General features: G+C 40.6%; 1 protein-coding gene across 15 annotated transcripts in view; it reads left to right on the forward strand.

The window, feature by feature from the left end:
• SEL1L2 (SEL1L2 adaptor subunit of SYVN1 ubiquitin ligase) overlaps window positions 1-14,662 on the forward strand; it is a 145,417-nt gene that overhangs the window by 122,673 nt on the left and 8,082 nt on the right. For 13 of the 15 annotated variants that reach the window (XR_013364807.1, XR_013364806.1, XR_013364805.1 and 10 more), the window contains 7 exons: window positions 741-818; window positions 5,022-5,084; window positions 5,664-5,751; window positions 8,432-8,580; window positions 9,740-9,905; window positions 10,013-10,087; window positions 13,968-14,140. Coding sequence is in view for 11 of the 15 variants with exons in the window: in XM_077872158.1 (XP_077728284.1) it covers window positions 741-818; window positions 5,022-5,084; window positions 5,664-5,751; window positions 8,432-8,580; window positions 9,740-9,905; window positions 10,013-10,087; window positions 13,968-14,140 (792 nt within the window). In the remaining 4 variants the exon portion in view is untranslated. Of the gene's footprint in view, window positions 1-740; window positions 819-5,021; window positions 5,085-5,663; window positions 5,752-8,431; window positions 8,581-9,739; window positions 9,906-10,012; window positions 10,088-11,496; window positions 11,756-13,967; window positions 14,141-14,662 lie in introns of those variants that run through there. The other 2 variants (XM_077872163.1, XR_013364808.1) reach the window with 2 other exon arrangements.

Here is a 14,662-nt window from a genome sequence, read left to right on the forward strand (position 1 = left end):
ACAGCATTCTTGAGGTGATGGTTTGAGACAAAGGCCCATACAACAACAGCATTTATCTGGGCACCAAAAGCAGCCTTGAAAGTGTACCTGGCCCAAGGCTCCTGGGCTGAGTGTAGTTCAGAGGCCCCTACCTCCACCACGACTCCCTATTCTGGCCCGTAACAAGAGATCTGGGCTAGTTGAACATCTAACTGGTATAACCCAATGAGGTGCCTCAATCCTACACCCTGGGAATGAGAACCAGCTCCAAGGGGACCAAAGCCCATCCTTGGCCCCCCTATCAAGGGATGACCCTTGGCGGCTGAGTAACTTTTGTGGACTGTTCCTCTAGAGAGGCACATTTTTTTTCTCTCCTTCAAAGACCACTCACTCCCCCAAGTGCTGTCCTTGGCTCCCTGTAGCCTATTTGCATTAGTCACCATGGGGACAAATGCTCCTCTTCCTGAAGTGCCAAATACGACTTTAGATGAAAGGCAACGTGAGAAAACAGAGACAGAGTCCATTTCTTTGCCCTCAGGCAAGGTTACTCCAGAATGTATGTAAGTAGATTATTTCCTTGGTTTTCCTTTTATTAAAATTGAGGTGATACTATAAAATTAATCATTTTAAAGCATGTGATTTGGTGGCATGTACTACATTCACAATGTTGTGCAATCATCACTTCTTTGTAGTTCTAAAACATATTTTAATCACCTGCAAATCCCTAGTTTTTTACATTCCCTTTTTGTTTGGTTTTGCAGATGTATTTAGAGGGGAATGCTGCAGCACCACAAAATAATGCTACTGCCTTCAAATACTTTTCCATGGCAGCCAATAAGGTACGTCTTCAGCCCATTTCTGTAAGCACAGAAAAACATTTGGCTTTTATTACATGCAGACTGATGCCAAAGAGTTCCAAAGCCCCGTACCCAGCTAGTGAGCCTGGGAGTTTTGCATCCTGGAGAAGAGGAATATCATTGCCATAAAATATGGTGTTGGGATAGAGGGAGACATATCTTGTCTTCTCGATAAATGAAAAGTGGCAGTGACATATGCTGCTCTAGCAGGAGGCCAGACAAAAGCTCAGCTTTCCTTCCCCCATGCAGTAGGTGAGGCCATCTAGCTCCTAGCTCGGGAAACAGGAAGTAAAAGACATGATGACTGCGGAAAGGAAAATTCAATGTCTGTGCTAAGCTCACGACAAAGACAAATAAGCAATGCTCAGTTTTTCCCAGTTCAATCTCACCCAAAGGCCAGAAACTCCCCTGGCCCAGGAGGAAGATCATCAGCCAGGGGACTAGGACAAGACGATTGAGCATGGCTCTGCAGGCAGAAACCATGGTTTAAACATCAGCCCTGCAGCATTCTGCCAGTGTGACCCTGTGACACACTTAACCTGTCTGTGCTGCAATATCCCCACCTGTAAAATGGGAATATAGGTTTGCCATATATAGTTGTTGCCAGGATTTAATGTGTTAATATTTATGTGCCTCGTATTCCGAAGTACTTAAAGCAGTGCCTGGCTTACAGTAGACACAGTGTGTTGGCTATTAGGCTATTATCTTTTGCAGTCTGAGGCCAGTTAGGTGGTATGAACTTCAAAGCATATTCAAGGCAGAATTGATTGGATCTGTGAGAGGATATAAAAATGGAATAATATCTCCCCTGCCATTAAAATTTTTACCTTGACTCCTGGGCTCTGTCTGATGAAACTCAGTAGACCTCTCTGAATCCCATTAGTGCATTAAGAACATCAGCCTGCAACACCCATCAGCCTAATGTAGGGGAATGGCTCTGGTAAACTTTCTAACCCTGCAAAGTAGGAAGCATGTGTTGTCTTACAACCCTTATACTGCAACACTGAGAGTAAAGATTTGCTCAAATTGGGGAATATTTTCAACTGCTCTCAGTTTTTAAAAGCCCACACGCTGCTTTAGGAGCCTATTTATAAATGACTAGCACCTCCGAGCTGCTGCTATTGTGGTGTAAATTACTAAGAAGGCTGGTACTCCACTCCTCTCCCTTGTAATTTATATGAAATTTTTGCTCAGCAGGATAGTTATCTGGAGTACCATTAGGTTAGGAATGACAAGGGAAAGCAGATTGAAAAAGAGGTGGGGTAATGTAATAGAGGAAGGTCTGGCAAGTAACGCTGATTTGTCAGCCCAAAGGAATAATGCCAAAAATTGGGTGTGTAAATTAACCCAGCTCCCAAGCTATTCAGGGTGTGTAACCAGCAGGGATCTGAGCTACTTGTGTTCTAAACCTAAGCAACCTTCCTTTACAGAGAAAATCTGAAATTATATTTAGGGTAATTATTCTGAATGGCATCAGGTGGACATGACCATATATCCCTTTATCACCACCTGGATTGTTTATTAGATTTTTCACTTGGGGTCACTACCACAGTAAAGAGTTTCTGTCTTCCACTCTGCATATCCATTCTCTTCTTTTACTACTTAAAACAAATATATATATATATATATATATATATATTTGTATGTATATGTATGTATATATATACACACATACATATAGATATAGGTATGTACACATATCTTTTTAAATGTGTTTTTAAGTTAGATCAGTACCAGTATGCAAATCTACAGCCTTTTTGACTTCTTTTATCTTATTTACTCAGAAACATGAGCAGTTATCCTGTTGGGTCCATATTGGACCATATTCTGGTTTTCTCTTTCACACTCCTGAACGTATCAGGCCCATCTTTATCTCTACACTTTTGTCATTTTGCCTACCTTCCCCCAACCCCTCATTCTGAATCCTAGTCATCTCCAGAGGAGAGGTCAATCCTCTCTCCTTCCACAAAGCAACCTCTACCCACCTTGGTTCATATCATTTTCCCCTCTTATGCACTTGCCTTACATTCACCCTCTGTAATGCTGCAACTGTACTGCTTCTACATTGTGCCTTCTCTCCTACTATCTGAAGATTATGTCTCCTCAACTAGAGGAGGATAAGTGGCCTTAGTACATAGTAAAGGTTCATTAATATGTGATAAATAAATGACCATCTGCTCTCTAGGCCCATGTCATTAACCTAAGCAAGAGCACTAAGCCCTAACATGGAAGTTATATGTGGAGAGATTGCCTATATCTATGTTTTGTTTGGCGCAGAAAGTGTTTCAAAAATTAGGAAGTTTCACATGGTGACAGATGGTAGCTACACTTGTGGTGAACATAGCATAATGTATAGAGAGTTGTCAAATCACTATCCTATATACCTGAAATTAATGTAACATCCTGTATCAACTATACTGCAGTAATAAAAATTAGAAAATGTCATATAAAAGTCTAGACATCCAGCTTTTCTTGGAAAATGGGAAGAGCTGACCATTCCATGTGATAAGTTGCCTGGAACAGAGAGGAGTGGAGGTGCTGCTGCTGCCTTTAGATGGGGCAGGAACTTGCTCATTTGTCAGTCTCTTTTACTCTAATTACCGGGGTTAATGTACTTCTTACATTACCTGAATGTCCCCTGAAGGTAAATCCGAGCTGGCTACGCCTGATGTGAAAGTTATGAATAAGTCCTCTGGTCCTTAAATAGTTGGTGAGTCAAAAGCTAGAAACTTTACCCTCTTTTCTCCCTTCCTCTTTCTCTCTTTTCATTTTCTTACCCTTCCCTTTTTCTCAATGTCTGAGTGAGGATAGTTAGAAGACAGACTCACCAGACTTTAGTACATCCATCACACTAGGCCTTACTACCCCCAGAGCAGACCATCCCAAGAGTCCTAGGACCACAGGTAGATAAAATCAGGGTACAATCAGGAAGAAGAGAGCAGTTGTATACAATCTGTTTTAAATACAGTTCTTAAAATAACTGGTTCTTTGATATGCACAAGCTCAAACTTTGGAGTTTTGAAATTATTTTTCAATTATGCCTCCTTTAGTTATGTGCTATTCTTGTATCACTGAAGGGTATTCTGGCTGCATTCACAATAACTACATTTAAGTAGTACTAAGAAATCTGGAGAGTTTTCTATCAAAACTTGAGTTCCTGAGGAAATACTATAAACCTGTAAAACAAACCTACAGGTCTGCTGAATGACAGTTAAGTGGCCAAATGTGCCTCCTTACTTAGTCACTAAAGGGTGAAATGCATGATGGGAGACAAAAAGAAAAGTGAGGTTTCTGGTTGGGGAAGTCACTTTTAAGGTTCACTCTTTATCCACGATTGATATGCTAAATATCAGTAAATTTGAACATGTGCTAAATTCCAAAATGTGCTAAAAACTCCCTTCCCTAGACTCTTTAGAATACTAATCAGAAAAATAAATGGTAATTAATTTAGCATCAAGTGGAAAAGAAGACACTGATGATGTTATAAGCAGTCAAATTTGAGTACAGAAACATATTCCAACAATGCTTTACCATCCATAAAGGCTAGATTGACATTTGCAGAATCTCTAAAATGCTTTTTGGCTACTAATGTCAACCTCCTTTGACCAAAGCAGGTAAGACATTCTGGATAGACTTATCCCTTCTGGAGAATTCTACACATCCTTCAAGACCAAGCTCAAAGGTCATCATTTGACAACTCAATCCCCTCAGTCCCTAGCCTGATCCAGGCAGTTGAGTGTTCCTCTTCTAGGTGTCCACAACATTCCTGATCTAATTCTACTTAACCACATTTGATGTGGCTATATTAAGAGGTGATACCTAGCCTGAGGCAGGGATCATTGTTCATTCATCTTTGAACTTTCACCTCCTACCTCAGTCCAACACCTATTGAGTTACACACAAAGCAAGCACTAAATAAATAAATGCTGAATGAAAGAATGGAGAAAGGATTTGACTTTTCTTTCCCTCTTTTCTAGTCAAAGGGGTTATGAATGTATGAAAGGGAAAACTAGACAGAAACAGAATAATTTACCAACTGTGCCTGATTAACCTGCCTTGATTAATCCCTTATTGGGTGCATTTTAAATATATAGAATGATTTTATCATAATTTTCCTTATCATGAATTCTTTTGGGACTTTATCTGTACTTTTTTTTTTCTTTTGTACTTTTAAAACTGTTCCAGGGCAATGCAATTGGTCTTCATGGGCTCGGTCTTCTTTATTTTTATGGGAAAGGAGTTCCTGTGGTAAGTTAAATAATTTCATTATCTTTTCAACATATTCTAGCAATTTATAGGGTAAAATTCATGATCGTTGACTAATTTAAAGGAATTAGTCTCTAATACCTGGTTTGCCAGACTATTATACTTGATTATAGAAAATAAATTAATCCAGTGGAATATTTGCTAAAAAGACATAGAATAAATTTGTGACAAGAATAACAACCCTAATTATATCTTAGAATGATAGATGCTAAGTAACCTTAGAAATCATATAACCCCTGAGGATTTTCTCTGATAAATTTATCTTCTAAGTGTAACCTCTTAACCTCTTAGTGTAACCTTTTAAGTGACCTTCCCCCATTATCTAACAAAACCTACTGTCAGTGTAAGAAAAGACATAATTTACAGTGAAAATGAGAGAATTATTTCCTAATAGAATCTAATATAATAGTGAAATAAAATGTATAATACTTCTGATACTATTTTAATTAGCCTAAGTCACATAAGGCATTATCTATACTCTTTTCTTTTTTAAGTGGAAGGCAATTGTTACCATGGAGTTATACATACACCTTTGAGTAATAGAGTGTAATTATCTTGCAGAATTATGCTGAGGCACTTAAATACTTTCAGAAAGCTGCAGAGAAAGGATGGCCCAACGCACAATTTCAGTTAGGCTTCATGTACTACTGTAAGTGCTGCAAATATGGCTGTTGTACCAAGAATGACAAATGCATTATTAAGTCTACTCCTTTCTTAACAAAAGTTAAATTGTTGGAGTGATTGTTTAGATAGAATATTGAGGCAGCAATCTGAGGAGGAATTTGAAGACTTAAGGAAAGAACTCCAGTTGAGGGAGGAGGCAAAGAGGTACAGTCAGGAAGGTCACATTTGAAAAGGTCGAGTTTGAGGTGCCTTGTGATATCCAATGGGCATACCCAAAAGCAGGTATGAAACTCACAAGAAAGTTCAGACTTGAAAAGAAAGGTTTGAGAGGCATCAACATACAGGAGTTAGTCAAAAGTAGCTGAGACTGCAAAAAGAAAAGAGAGAGAGCATGAAAGGAATGGTGGACCATGGTCAGAAATCTGGTAGTTCTCAGTGCTGTATTGAAAAGATGGGCAGAGAAAGAGTAGTCACGAAAAGACTGAAAAGGCATGGTCAGAGAAATAGGTGGGAAAAGTGATCTTAAGGAAGCACAGGAGAGAACTGTCAAGGAACAATAAGTGCAATGTGAAGCTTGCTTCTTCAAAACAAAAACAAAACAGGGACATCTGGTGGTTCATTTGGTTACTAAGCAGCTGCCCCTGGCTCAGGTCATGATCCCAGGGTCCTGAAATTGAGCCCTGCATCTGGCTCCCTGCTCAGTGGGGGGCCTGCTTCTCGTTCTACCTCTGCCTTTCCCCCTGCTTGTGCTCTCTGTCAAATAAATAAATAAAAATTTAAAACAAAAAACAAAAAAATAAGAAAGGGGTGAGAATCCATGGGACTTGTCAATATAGAGAAGTTTATGTGGTCATTAGACTGGTTGGAGTAGAAGCCAGATACAATGGATTGAGGTATGACTAGAAGGTGAGAAAGTAGACGAGTAAATTCTTATAAATTCTATTGTTGGAAATTGTGTGCCTTTAAATGGAAGAAGGGAGATGGAACAGTGGCATGAAGAGATCAAGGACCAAGAACCAATAGGGAGTTCTTTTCAAGATGATAGAGACCTGGGTATAATATTTGGCAAAAAAAGAGCCAGCCAATGGAGATGGTTAATGTGTCTTGGGAGTGATGAGATAGTTGATGAAAAGGTTGTGGAAAAGGTTGGGTGGCATTAGGATCTGATTGCACCCAGGTAGGTGGAGGCCTCCTTAGTCTTGTTAAAGAGCAGGGATTTCTCATTCTCAGAGACTGGGGAGATGGAGGAAAGAATGGTGTAGATGTAAATCTGCAGTGAGTGAGAGACAAGAGAGAAAAGACAACATAAGAATTTTGGTATGCACTAGGAGGTACAAAGTTGCCGTCTGAGAGCAAAGATAGGTCTCAGAAAGCCATGAAAGTTTGTCATACTCTGTGGGGATTGAGAGAGCGGGAGTGCCCAAGATGAGTACCAAGAGATCTGAACATATCTGAGTCCCCACTAAGTCCTTCCTTTCAGAGGTAGAGCTAGGGCAGCAGCAGATTGCATCATCAGCTGGCATTTTTCACAGTAGCCCAGGGGGACAGCCTGTTTTGTACTGTCTTGGGTGGTTGCCAAAGATGGCCTTGTTCTTCTAGTTCATTACAAGTCCCAGGCCCAGGATCTATCAGATTCCTCAAGCTTCTAGAATAAGGGTAATAGTAATGGCTAATGTTTATTAAGTCTTTTTGTGTAATTACTCATTTAGACCTCTCAATATGTCTAGGGAGTATCCTACAGTTTATAGATGAGCTAACTGAGCCATATTGAAATCCAGCAGCTTGCCCAAGATCACACAGTTAGTGGAGCTGGCATTCAAACCCAAATGATTTGCCTCCAGAGCCTTAGCAGCACTGCTTCTAAAGGCTATGAAATGTTGAGAGCTGGAAGACAATTCAAGGACCATCTACTGAAAGCCTCTCTTTTTATAAATGAAGGACCTAAAGTTGCCCAGCTCACAAAGGAGTAACAAGAGAGCCAGGAAAAGAATCCCAGCTGCTGCGAGTGTGCTGATTTTCCACCCTAGCCCCAAATGCCTCTCCTTGCTCCAAACATGAGTCGAATCTTGAGTGGGGCCTCCTGGAGCTAGGATTTGCCTGTTCCAAACTCTGTAATTATGGCTGGGAGGAGCTTCACTGGTCTCCCGCTGTGGAAGGACAAGGATGGTGAGCCACATCCTGGTATTGTCCCTGGTCCTCAGAGACCACCTCTTGGTCGCCTTTTCATTAACCTTAAGTATGCCGTATTGAGGAGATACTTTCATGAGACTATAGAGTCTGTCTTCTTCAGGTTTCTGAATGGGTCAAGAACATAAATTTCCATGTTCTTACTTACAATCAAACTTCACTTTTTTTCCCCTCTAAATAGTGGATCTATATAACGGCTTGACTTCTGGTTGGCTTTTCTCATCCTATTTAAAGTAGTAGGTGGGACACCTGGGTGGCTCAGTGGTTGAACATCTGCCTTCGGCTGGGAGGTAATCCTGGAGTCCCCCATCGGGCTCACTGCAGGAAGCCTGTTTCTCCCTCTGCCTATGCCTGTGCCTCTGTGTGTGTGTGTCTCTCATGTATAAATAAATAAAATCTTTAAAAATAAAAAGAATTTTAAAAATAAAATAGGCATCACTGTGACCATTATACCCATAGAGTATAACGTAAAAAATAAAATGAACCAAGGGGTGGCTCAAAATAATTTTAATTTTCAGCTGGCTCTGGAGTATGGAAGGATTATAAACTTGCCTTCAAATATTTTTACTTGGCATCTCAGAGTGGGCAGCCCCTTGCCATTTATTATCTGGCCGAGATGTACGCGACAGGAACAGGAGTGTTAAGATCATGCAGAACTGCTGTGGAGGTAAGTAACAGGAGGTTTTTAAAGAATTATTCACTTATCACAGAGAGGAGGTGATACTGTCCTAAGTTGTTAGTGTCTTCGATTTTATAGATATCACCTCTCCCCGTTGAGAGTGTGAACACTAACATTTGCCAGGGCAAAAAAGCTGTACCATAATTCAGGCTGGGAAAGGGAATAAGGGAATGATCCCTCCTCTCGTGCATCTGGCTTTCATCAGGTTCAGAGCTCACTTCAGAAGTTCATTAAGGAGCTCTGCCTCCACCTTCAGTCAAATGGCCAGGGCAGTTTGGCCCTTCTAAGTAGGGTTGGGAGTTGTGACTTGGGAAATGAATGGCTCGGTTTATCCCAGAAAATGTAGCCCACTTCTTCCCAGAAAAGAAGGTCCTTAGGTTTTTGATGATTTGGATGACAGCTGAGAAAGTGAGTTCTTTCAGCCCAAGCCAGTGATGTACTTTTCAAAAGGAAGCTTTTAGGACTTTAATGACCTTCATTGATTTATTAAACACTTTCGCTGCACCAATATAAATATCTCCATATTGCAATCTGGCCCCTCTGAAACTCATTTCAAAAGCTGCCAGCTAATAATCTATCTTTAGATTTGCTCCTTTGCCAACTTCCTCATGAATTATGTATGGCTAACCTCTTTTGGTTACATAAGGGCTATTCAGCTATGTTGACATCTGTCCCCACATTGCTCTGCACACCACCCTCGTGTTATGTCATCTACACCCTCAGGCACTGTCTTCCCTTCATTCTCTACTTTCCACAGCAGCTGTGGCCCTTATAACTCACCCTTGCAGAGTAGCAGTGCCCCGAAAAGATCCTTAAAAAAAAAAAAAAAAAAAAAAAAGGAAGTTGATACATTCGTTCTTGTCCTGCCAAATGGCCCCTAAGTCGGGAGAGTTTATTACGTAAATTTAAAATGATCCTCAGGAAGTTTCAGCTCAAGACCAAAAAAATATACACTTTGTAATCTTTGTGCCTATGGAAAGTATTATCTCTTTACCCTATATAATTTTTAAAAGCCATGCTTTAGATCTAAAATCCTTGCCTGACCAACCAGCAGAAGCTGGTGATTAACTTCATTTATCACTTATCGTTTACCTGGGATGAAGTATATTGGCTAACTAGTCTACTTGATTTCTTCTTCCATGTACAGCTTTATAAAGGAGTCTGTGAACTAGGCCACTGGGCTGAGAAATTCCTGACAGCATACTTTGCCTATAAGGATGGTGATATAGATTCTTCTCTTGTTCAGTATGCACTACTTGCAGAAATGGGGTATGAAGTAGCTCAAAGCAATTCAGCATTCATTTTGGAATCTAGTAAGATAAGTTAAAATTCTCTGCAATTCCCCAATCATACATATGCATAAATGACTTTACTACGTGGGTATTTTAAGCCTTCCTAATGAAATGTCTCCTTTTTTTAGAAAAGGCTAAAATTCTTGAAAAGGAGAAGATGTATCCAATGGCACTTCTCCTATGGAATCGAGCTGCCGTTCAAGGTATAGAACCTCGGTAAAGATGAGCGCATGCCTGGTCCCTGTCCACTATTAGTCATTAATTTGCTCCAACTGAGTTCTTGGGCATGAAGCAGAAAGCTTCAGGGTATTAATTAGGTGGTATTTACAAGTCTACCAATCTTAGCCAGTCTTTGGCAAGGGGTCATTTCCAGGAATTTCTTCTCTTTGTTATCCTTAAGTTCCTTAGTTTGGTAAACCATAGGAATTTCCCATGGCTCTGTCTCCATGTCCAGAGCAGTTGTTTGAAACATGACAGTTTTACTCAGTTACTCATTTGCTGACTTTTTCCTGAACTTATCAGAAAACTGACCTATGTCTCAATGAATGTATAGGCAAAATTATTCACGATCTAAGACTCATTTGATTTCTCTCTTACAATACCATGTAGATGATCACTACAAACTTCAGATCTTTATTATCACTATTAACGTGTTAGCATCAGAAAACAAAACAGAACAAAACCCTGAGTCAAATATCAAGATCCTCTCCATGTCCCTGGGCTTCTCCTGCCCTGTGTACAGAGTTCACATTTGATGGGGAAGGTGCACTTGCACCTGTGGGAAAGCATTGATAGCTGGCATTATTAAAAGCAAACAAATGCAGCAAAGCTCTCACTATCAGGATTTGGATATGTGAGGAACTCTTGCGCATTAAAAGAGCAATTTTGCTTCTGATTCCATTTCTTAAAATTGTCTCGTGGTAAGGTTGATTCTTCTCTTTTCTATAAGAAGTAAATGAGATAAAAAATAATTCCCAAGTGACACTAATAGGAAGCTGATGGGAAAAAAATCACAGGGGTGCCTTCAAAGATCCAGCTGAGCCGGTAACATAGCAGCAAGCCATCCACGCAATTTTAGCGAGAAATTCCCTAAAGAAGACAAGTATGTGTTTCCCAAAATGCAGTAAAGACCCTGTTTGGCATAGAGAAACAACACCAATCTCTCAGCTATGGCAAATCAGCTCAATTGCAGCAAATACAGGCTTATTCTAAGCCAGGAAATTGCACCAAGGAAAAGAGACATTGAATGCGAGAGGACATTAATATTAAATAGAATTCACCAATATAAAAAAAAATCTCAGACCGCTAAAAATAATTCTGTGTCACAAGAGAGGTCAGGCACGAGTGTCTCTGGAGATGGGGCTGCTGAATGTCTCACTTGAGGTTGGAAAATGTAATGATGAATGTTTCTAATCACTGGTGAGGAAGAGTGGTGACCCCTCAGGATTCAGTCACTATGCTATGACTGTGAAATTCCAGGGGGGAGTCCCTCCCACTGTCAGGTGACCCCCTGAGAGCCTGTCAGGGTCACCACATGCTCCCAGTCAGCTCCCCAATTAGGGTGGAGCTGACTCCTCTGGAAAACCTACTAGTTAATTGTCTTCCTTCTTAGGGACTTCAGAGACCCTGCTTACTGCTTTTAAAGCTTGAAAATGCACAGAAGTCCTGTCCTTTTGTAGTTATGGCCCAGAAAGAATCTTCAGGTCAATGGAGAGCAACTTCCAGCAAAATTAGAAATGGAGTGGGTTTCTCGTTACGGCTCTAAGGGACTTGGGATGCGTTGGTGGCTCAGCGGTTGAGCATCTGCCTTTAGCTCAGGGCATGATCCTGGGGTCCTGGATCGAGTCCCACATCAGTTTCCTTGCAGGGATCCTGCTTTTCCCTCTGCTGTGTCTCTGCCTCTCTCTCTCTATGTCTCTCATGAATAAATAAACATTTAAAAAATCTTTTTTAAGAAAAAGGTTCTAAGGGACTTTGCCTCTTCAGGTCCCTGCAGACGCCTCTCTTGCATGGTATTTCTAGAAGGACTTGCCCCCAACTACCTGTACCTTTTGAAGCATCTGGGAAGCAAATCCTGTTTTAACCAATGTCTTTAGCTGCTTATGAATTTTATGATGATACCTCTACTCAGAGCTAAAGATGGCTCATGGTGTTACACTTTAATAGAGGATTCTAGAAGATTAAGAGAACTTCAATACCCAAAGGAATTGATTTCAAAGGATTTTAGGTATTGCAGTGGGCCAAATGTGGGGGAAATTTTGGATGGAAGGAGTCCTATAGCCCTTAATATATACGTCAGACCATACTACCGGGGGTGCTTCCTCCTTTTCCATGTAACTCTAGACCATGCTATAGAAGTTGGCCACACCTGAGATGGATGTCCTAGATTAGCACTTCCTCATCTTTTCTTTTTTTCTTTTTAAGATTTTATTTATTTATTCATGAGAGACACACACAGAGAGGCAGAGACATAAGCAGAGGGAGAAGCAGGCTCCTTGCGGGGAGCCTGATGCAGGACTCAATCCCTGGACACTGGGATCACACCCTGAGCCAAAGGCAGATGCTCAACCACTGACACACCCAGGCATCCCAGCATTTCCTCATCTTTTCAATTAACATTTTCCTAGTGAATGAAAACATGGACCGCAAAGAGACCCTTAGAGGTTATCCCTAAGTGGCCTTCTAAAGACTGAAGCCTCATATATTAGAAAGTTACATGAACTTTTTCTACTCCTGGATATATACAAATTTGTTGGAAAGTAGGATTTCTAAATTATTTAACACTTGAGGAAAGCATTTTCTAAAAATGTCTGTCCATTCATTCCTTAAATATTTGCAAATGCCATTCTAGGTCTGGAGCAATATCAGTGATCGAGAACTTCAAAATTGTTGTCCTCATAAGAGAGAGTGAAAATAAATTCATGAGAGAGAGAAAGTAAACACATAAGATTACAGCGAGGGGCACCTAGGTGGCTGAGTGGTTGAGCGTCTGCCTTTGGCTCAGGTCATGATCCCAGGGTCCTGGGATCAAGTCCCACATTGGGCTCCCCACAGGGAGCCTGCTTCTCCCTCTGCCTATGTCTCTGCCTCTCTGTCTCTCTGTGTCTCTCATGAATAAATAAATAAAATCTTTAAAAAAAAAAAAGTTAACAGCAACATGTGCTGTGAAGGAAATAAAACATGGAGGTGAGATAGGTAACTACTGGAGTAGGGGATGAGGGGATACTTTAGACAAAGTAGTCAGAGAAGGCCTCTAGGAAGGAAGTGACATTTGCAGTGAGACCTTAATAATGAGAAACCAGCAAATGAAGAATCAGAGAAGTCCAAACATGACAGGCTGAGGGACATGGAGAATCTTAATGGAGAGGTCCTGGGGCAAGAATGACTTTGGTGCATTGAAGGAGTATTACGGAATATTTAGAAAGCTAGAGCATATCAAGAAATTGACATGTGATGAGGCTAGTCAGGGAGGTGGAAGGCAGATGAAGTACCACTGAGAGGTCAGGTGGGGAGTCTGGGTACTATTCTAAGTGCAAAGTGAAGCATTTGGGGGTCGGGGGGAAATAACATGATTTGACTTTACATTTTAAAAAAGTCATCCTGGGGGCACCTGGGTGGCTCAGTCGGTTAAGTGACCAACTCTTGGTTTCTGTTCAGGTCATGATCTCAAGGTCATGAGATCAACCCACCCCACACTGTGTCATGTTCCACACTCAGCAGAGAGAATGCTAGAGATTCTCTCTCTCCCTCTGCCCCACCACCTGCAGCTTGTGCACACACCCTCTCTCTCTTTCAATAAATAAATAAGCAAACAAACAAACAAATAAATAAATAAATCTATCTTTAAAAAAAAATCATCCTAGCAGATGAACATTTGTACTATACCATGGAAGTTGTCCTGCAATGAAAACAGCTAGTGAAGAGTGTTATATTTTATATTCTATAAATTATATCTAATCTTGGTTCTAAGATTCTGAGTGTTTTTTTCTTTTTTATGTATACTACCACTAGTATACACTGAGTTACTAGGAACCATACACAAATCATCAGATTTTTTTCTTCTCTTTCTAACGTTTCTATCAGGCAATGCGTTTGCTAGAGTGAAAATTGGAGATTACCATTACTATGGCTACGGGACTAAGAAAGACTATCAGACAGCAGCCACACATTACAGCATTGCAGCTGACAAGTACCACAGCGCACAAGCCATGTTCAATCTGGCCTATATGTATGAACACGGTTTGGGTATCGCAAAGGTAATAATCCACAGCTAGTCATGGCAGCTGTATTGGTAGGGGAAATTTGTAGAAGTTTTTAATTTCATTGATGTCATCGGTGTAGAGGAAGGAAAGAAAAGACAATATTTGCTGAATCCCTCCCCCTGTACCAACACAGAATACTTACCCTAACATGAACCCTATGAGGAGGAAAGACATTTCCTGCCCAAAGACATAACTAATGAGTTGAAGTAAATCTAGTCTAGGCTAATTAGATTCATAACTTCAAGATTTTTCCAGCAATAGTCGTGGCCCCTGACCCCTTTCCCTTCCACCTCCAGGCCTTTTTCCATTAAAATATCCAGTGACTCTAAAGCTCTCAGTAAATAAGGAGAAGGTGGGAATGAGGTCAGAGCTGGATACCAAGGTGATATTAATTCCATAAATGTCTTGTAAATCACCCACACTGTGTACATGACACAGTGCTGAGCACTCTAGAGTATCCTAAGAAAATAGATCTCCATCCTTCAAAGACTACAATTTACTTGAGATAAGGCATAT

The sequence above is a fragment of the Canis aureus genome, chromosome 26 (genome assembly GCF_053574225.1).
Source record: "Canis aureus isolate CA01 chromosome 26, VMU_Caureus_v.1.0, whole genome shotgun sequence".
Lineage (NCBI taxonomy): Eukaryota > Metazoa > Chordata > Mammalia > Carnivora > Canidae > Canis > Canis aureus.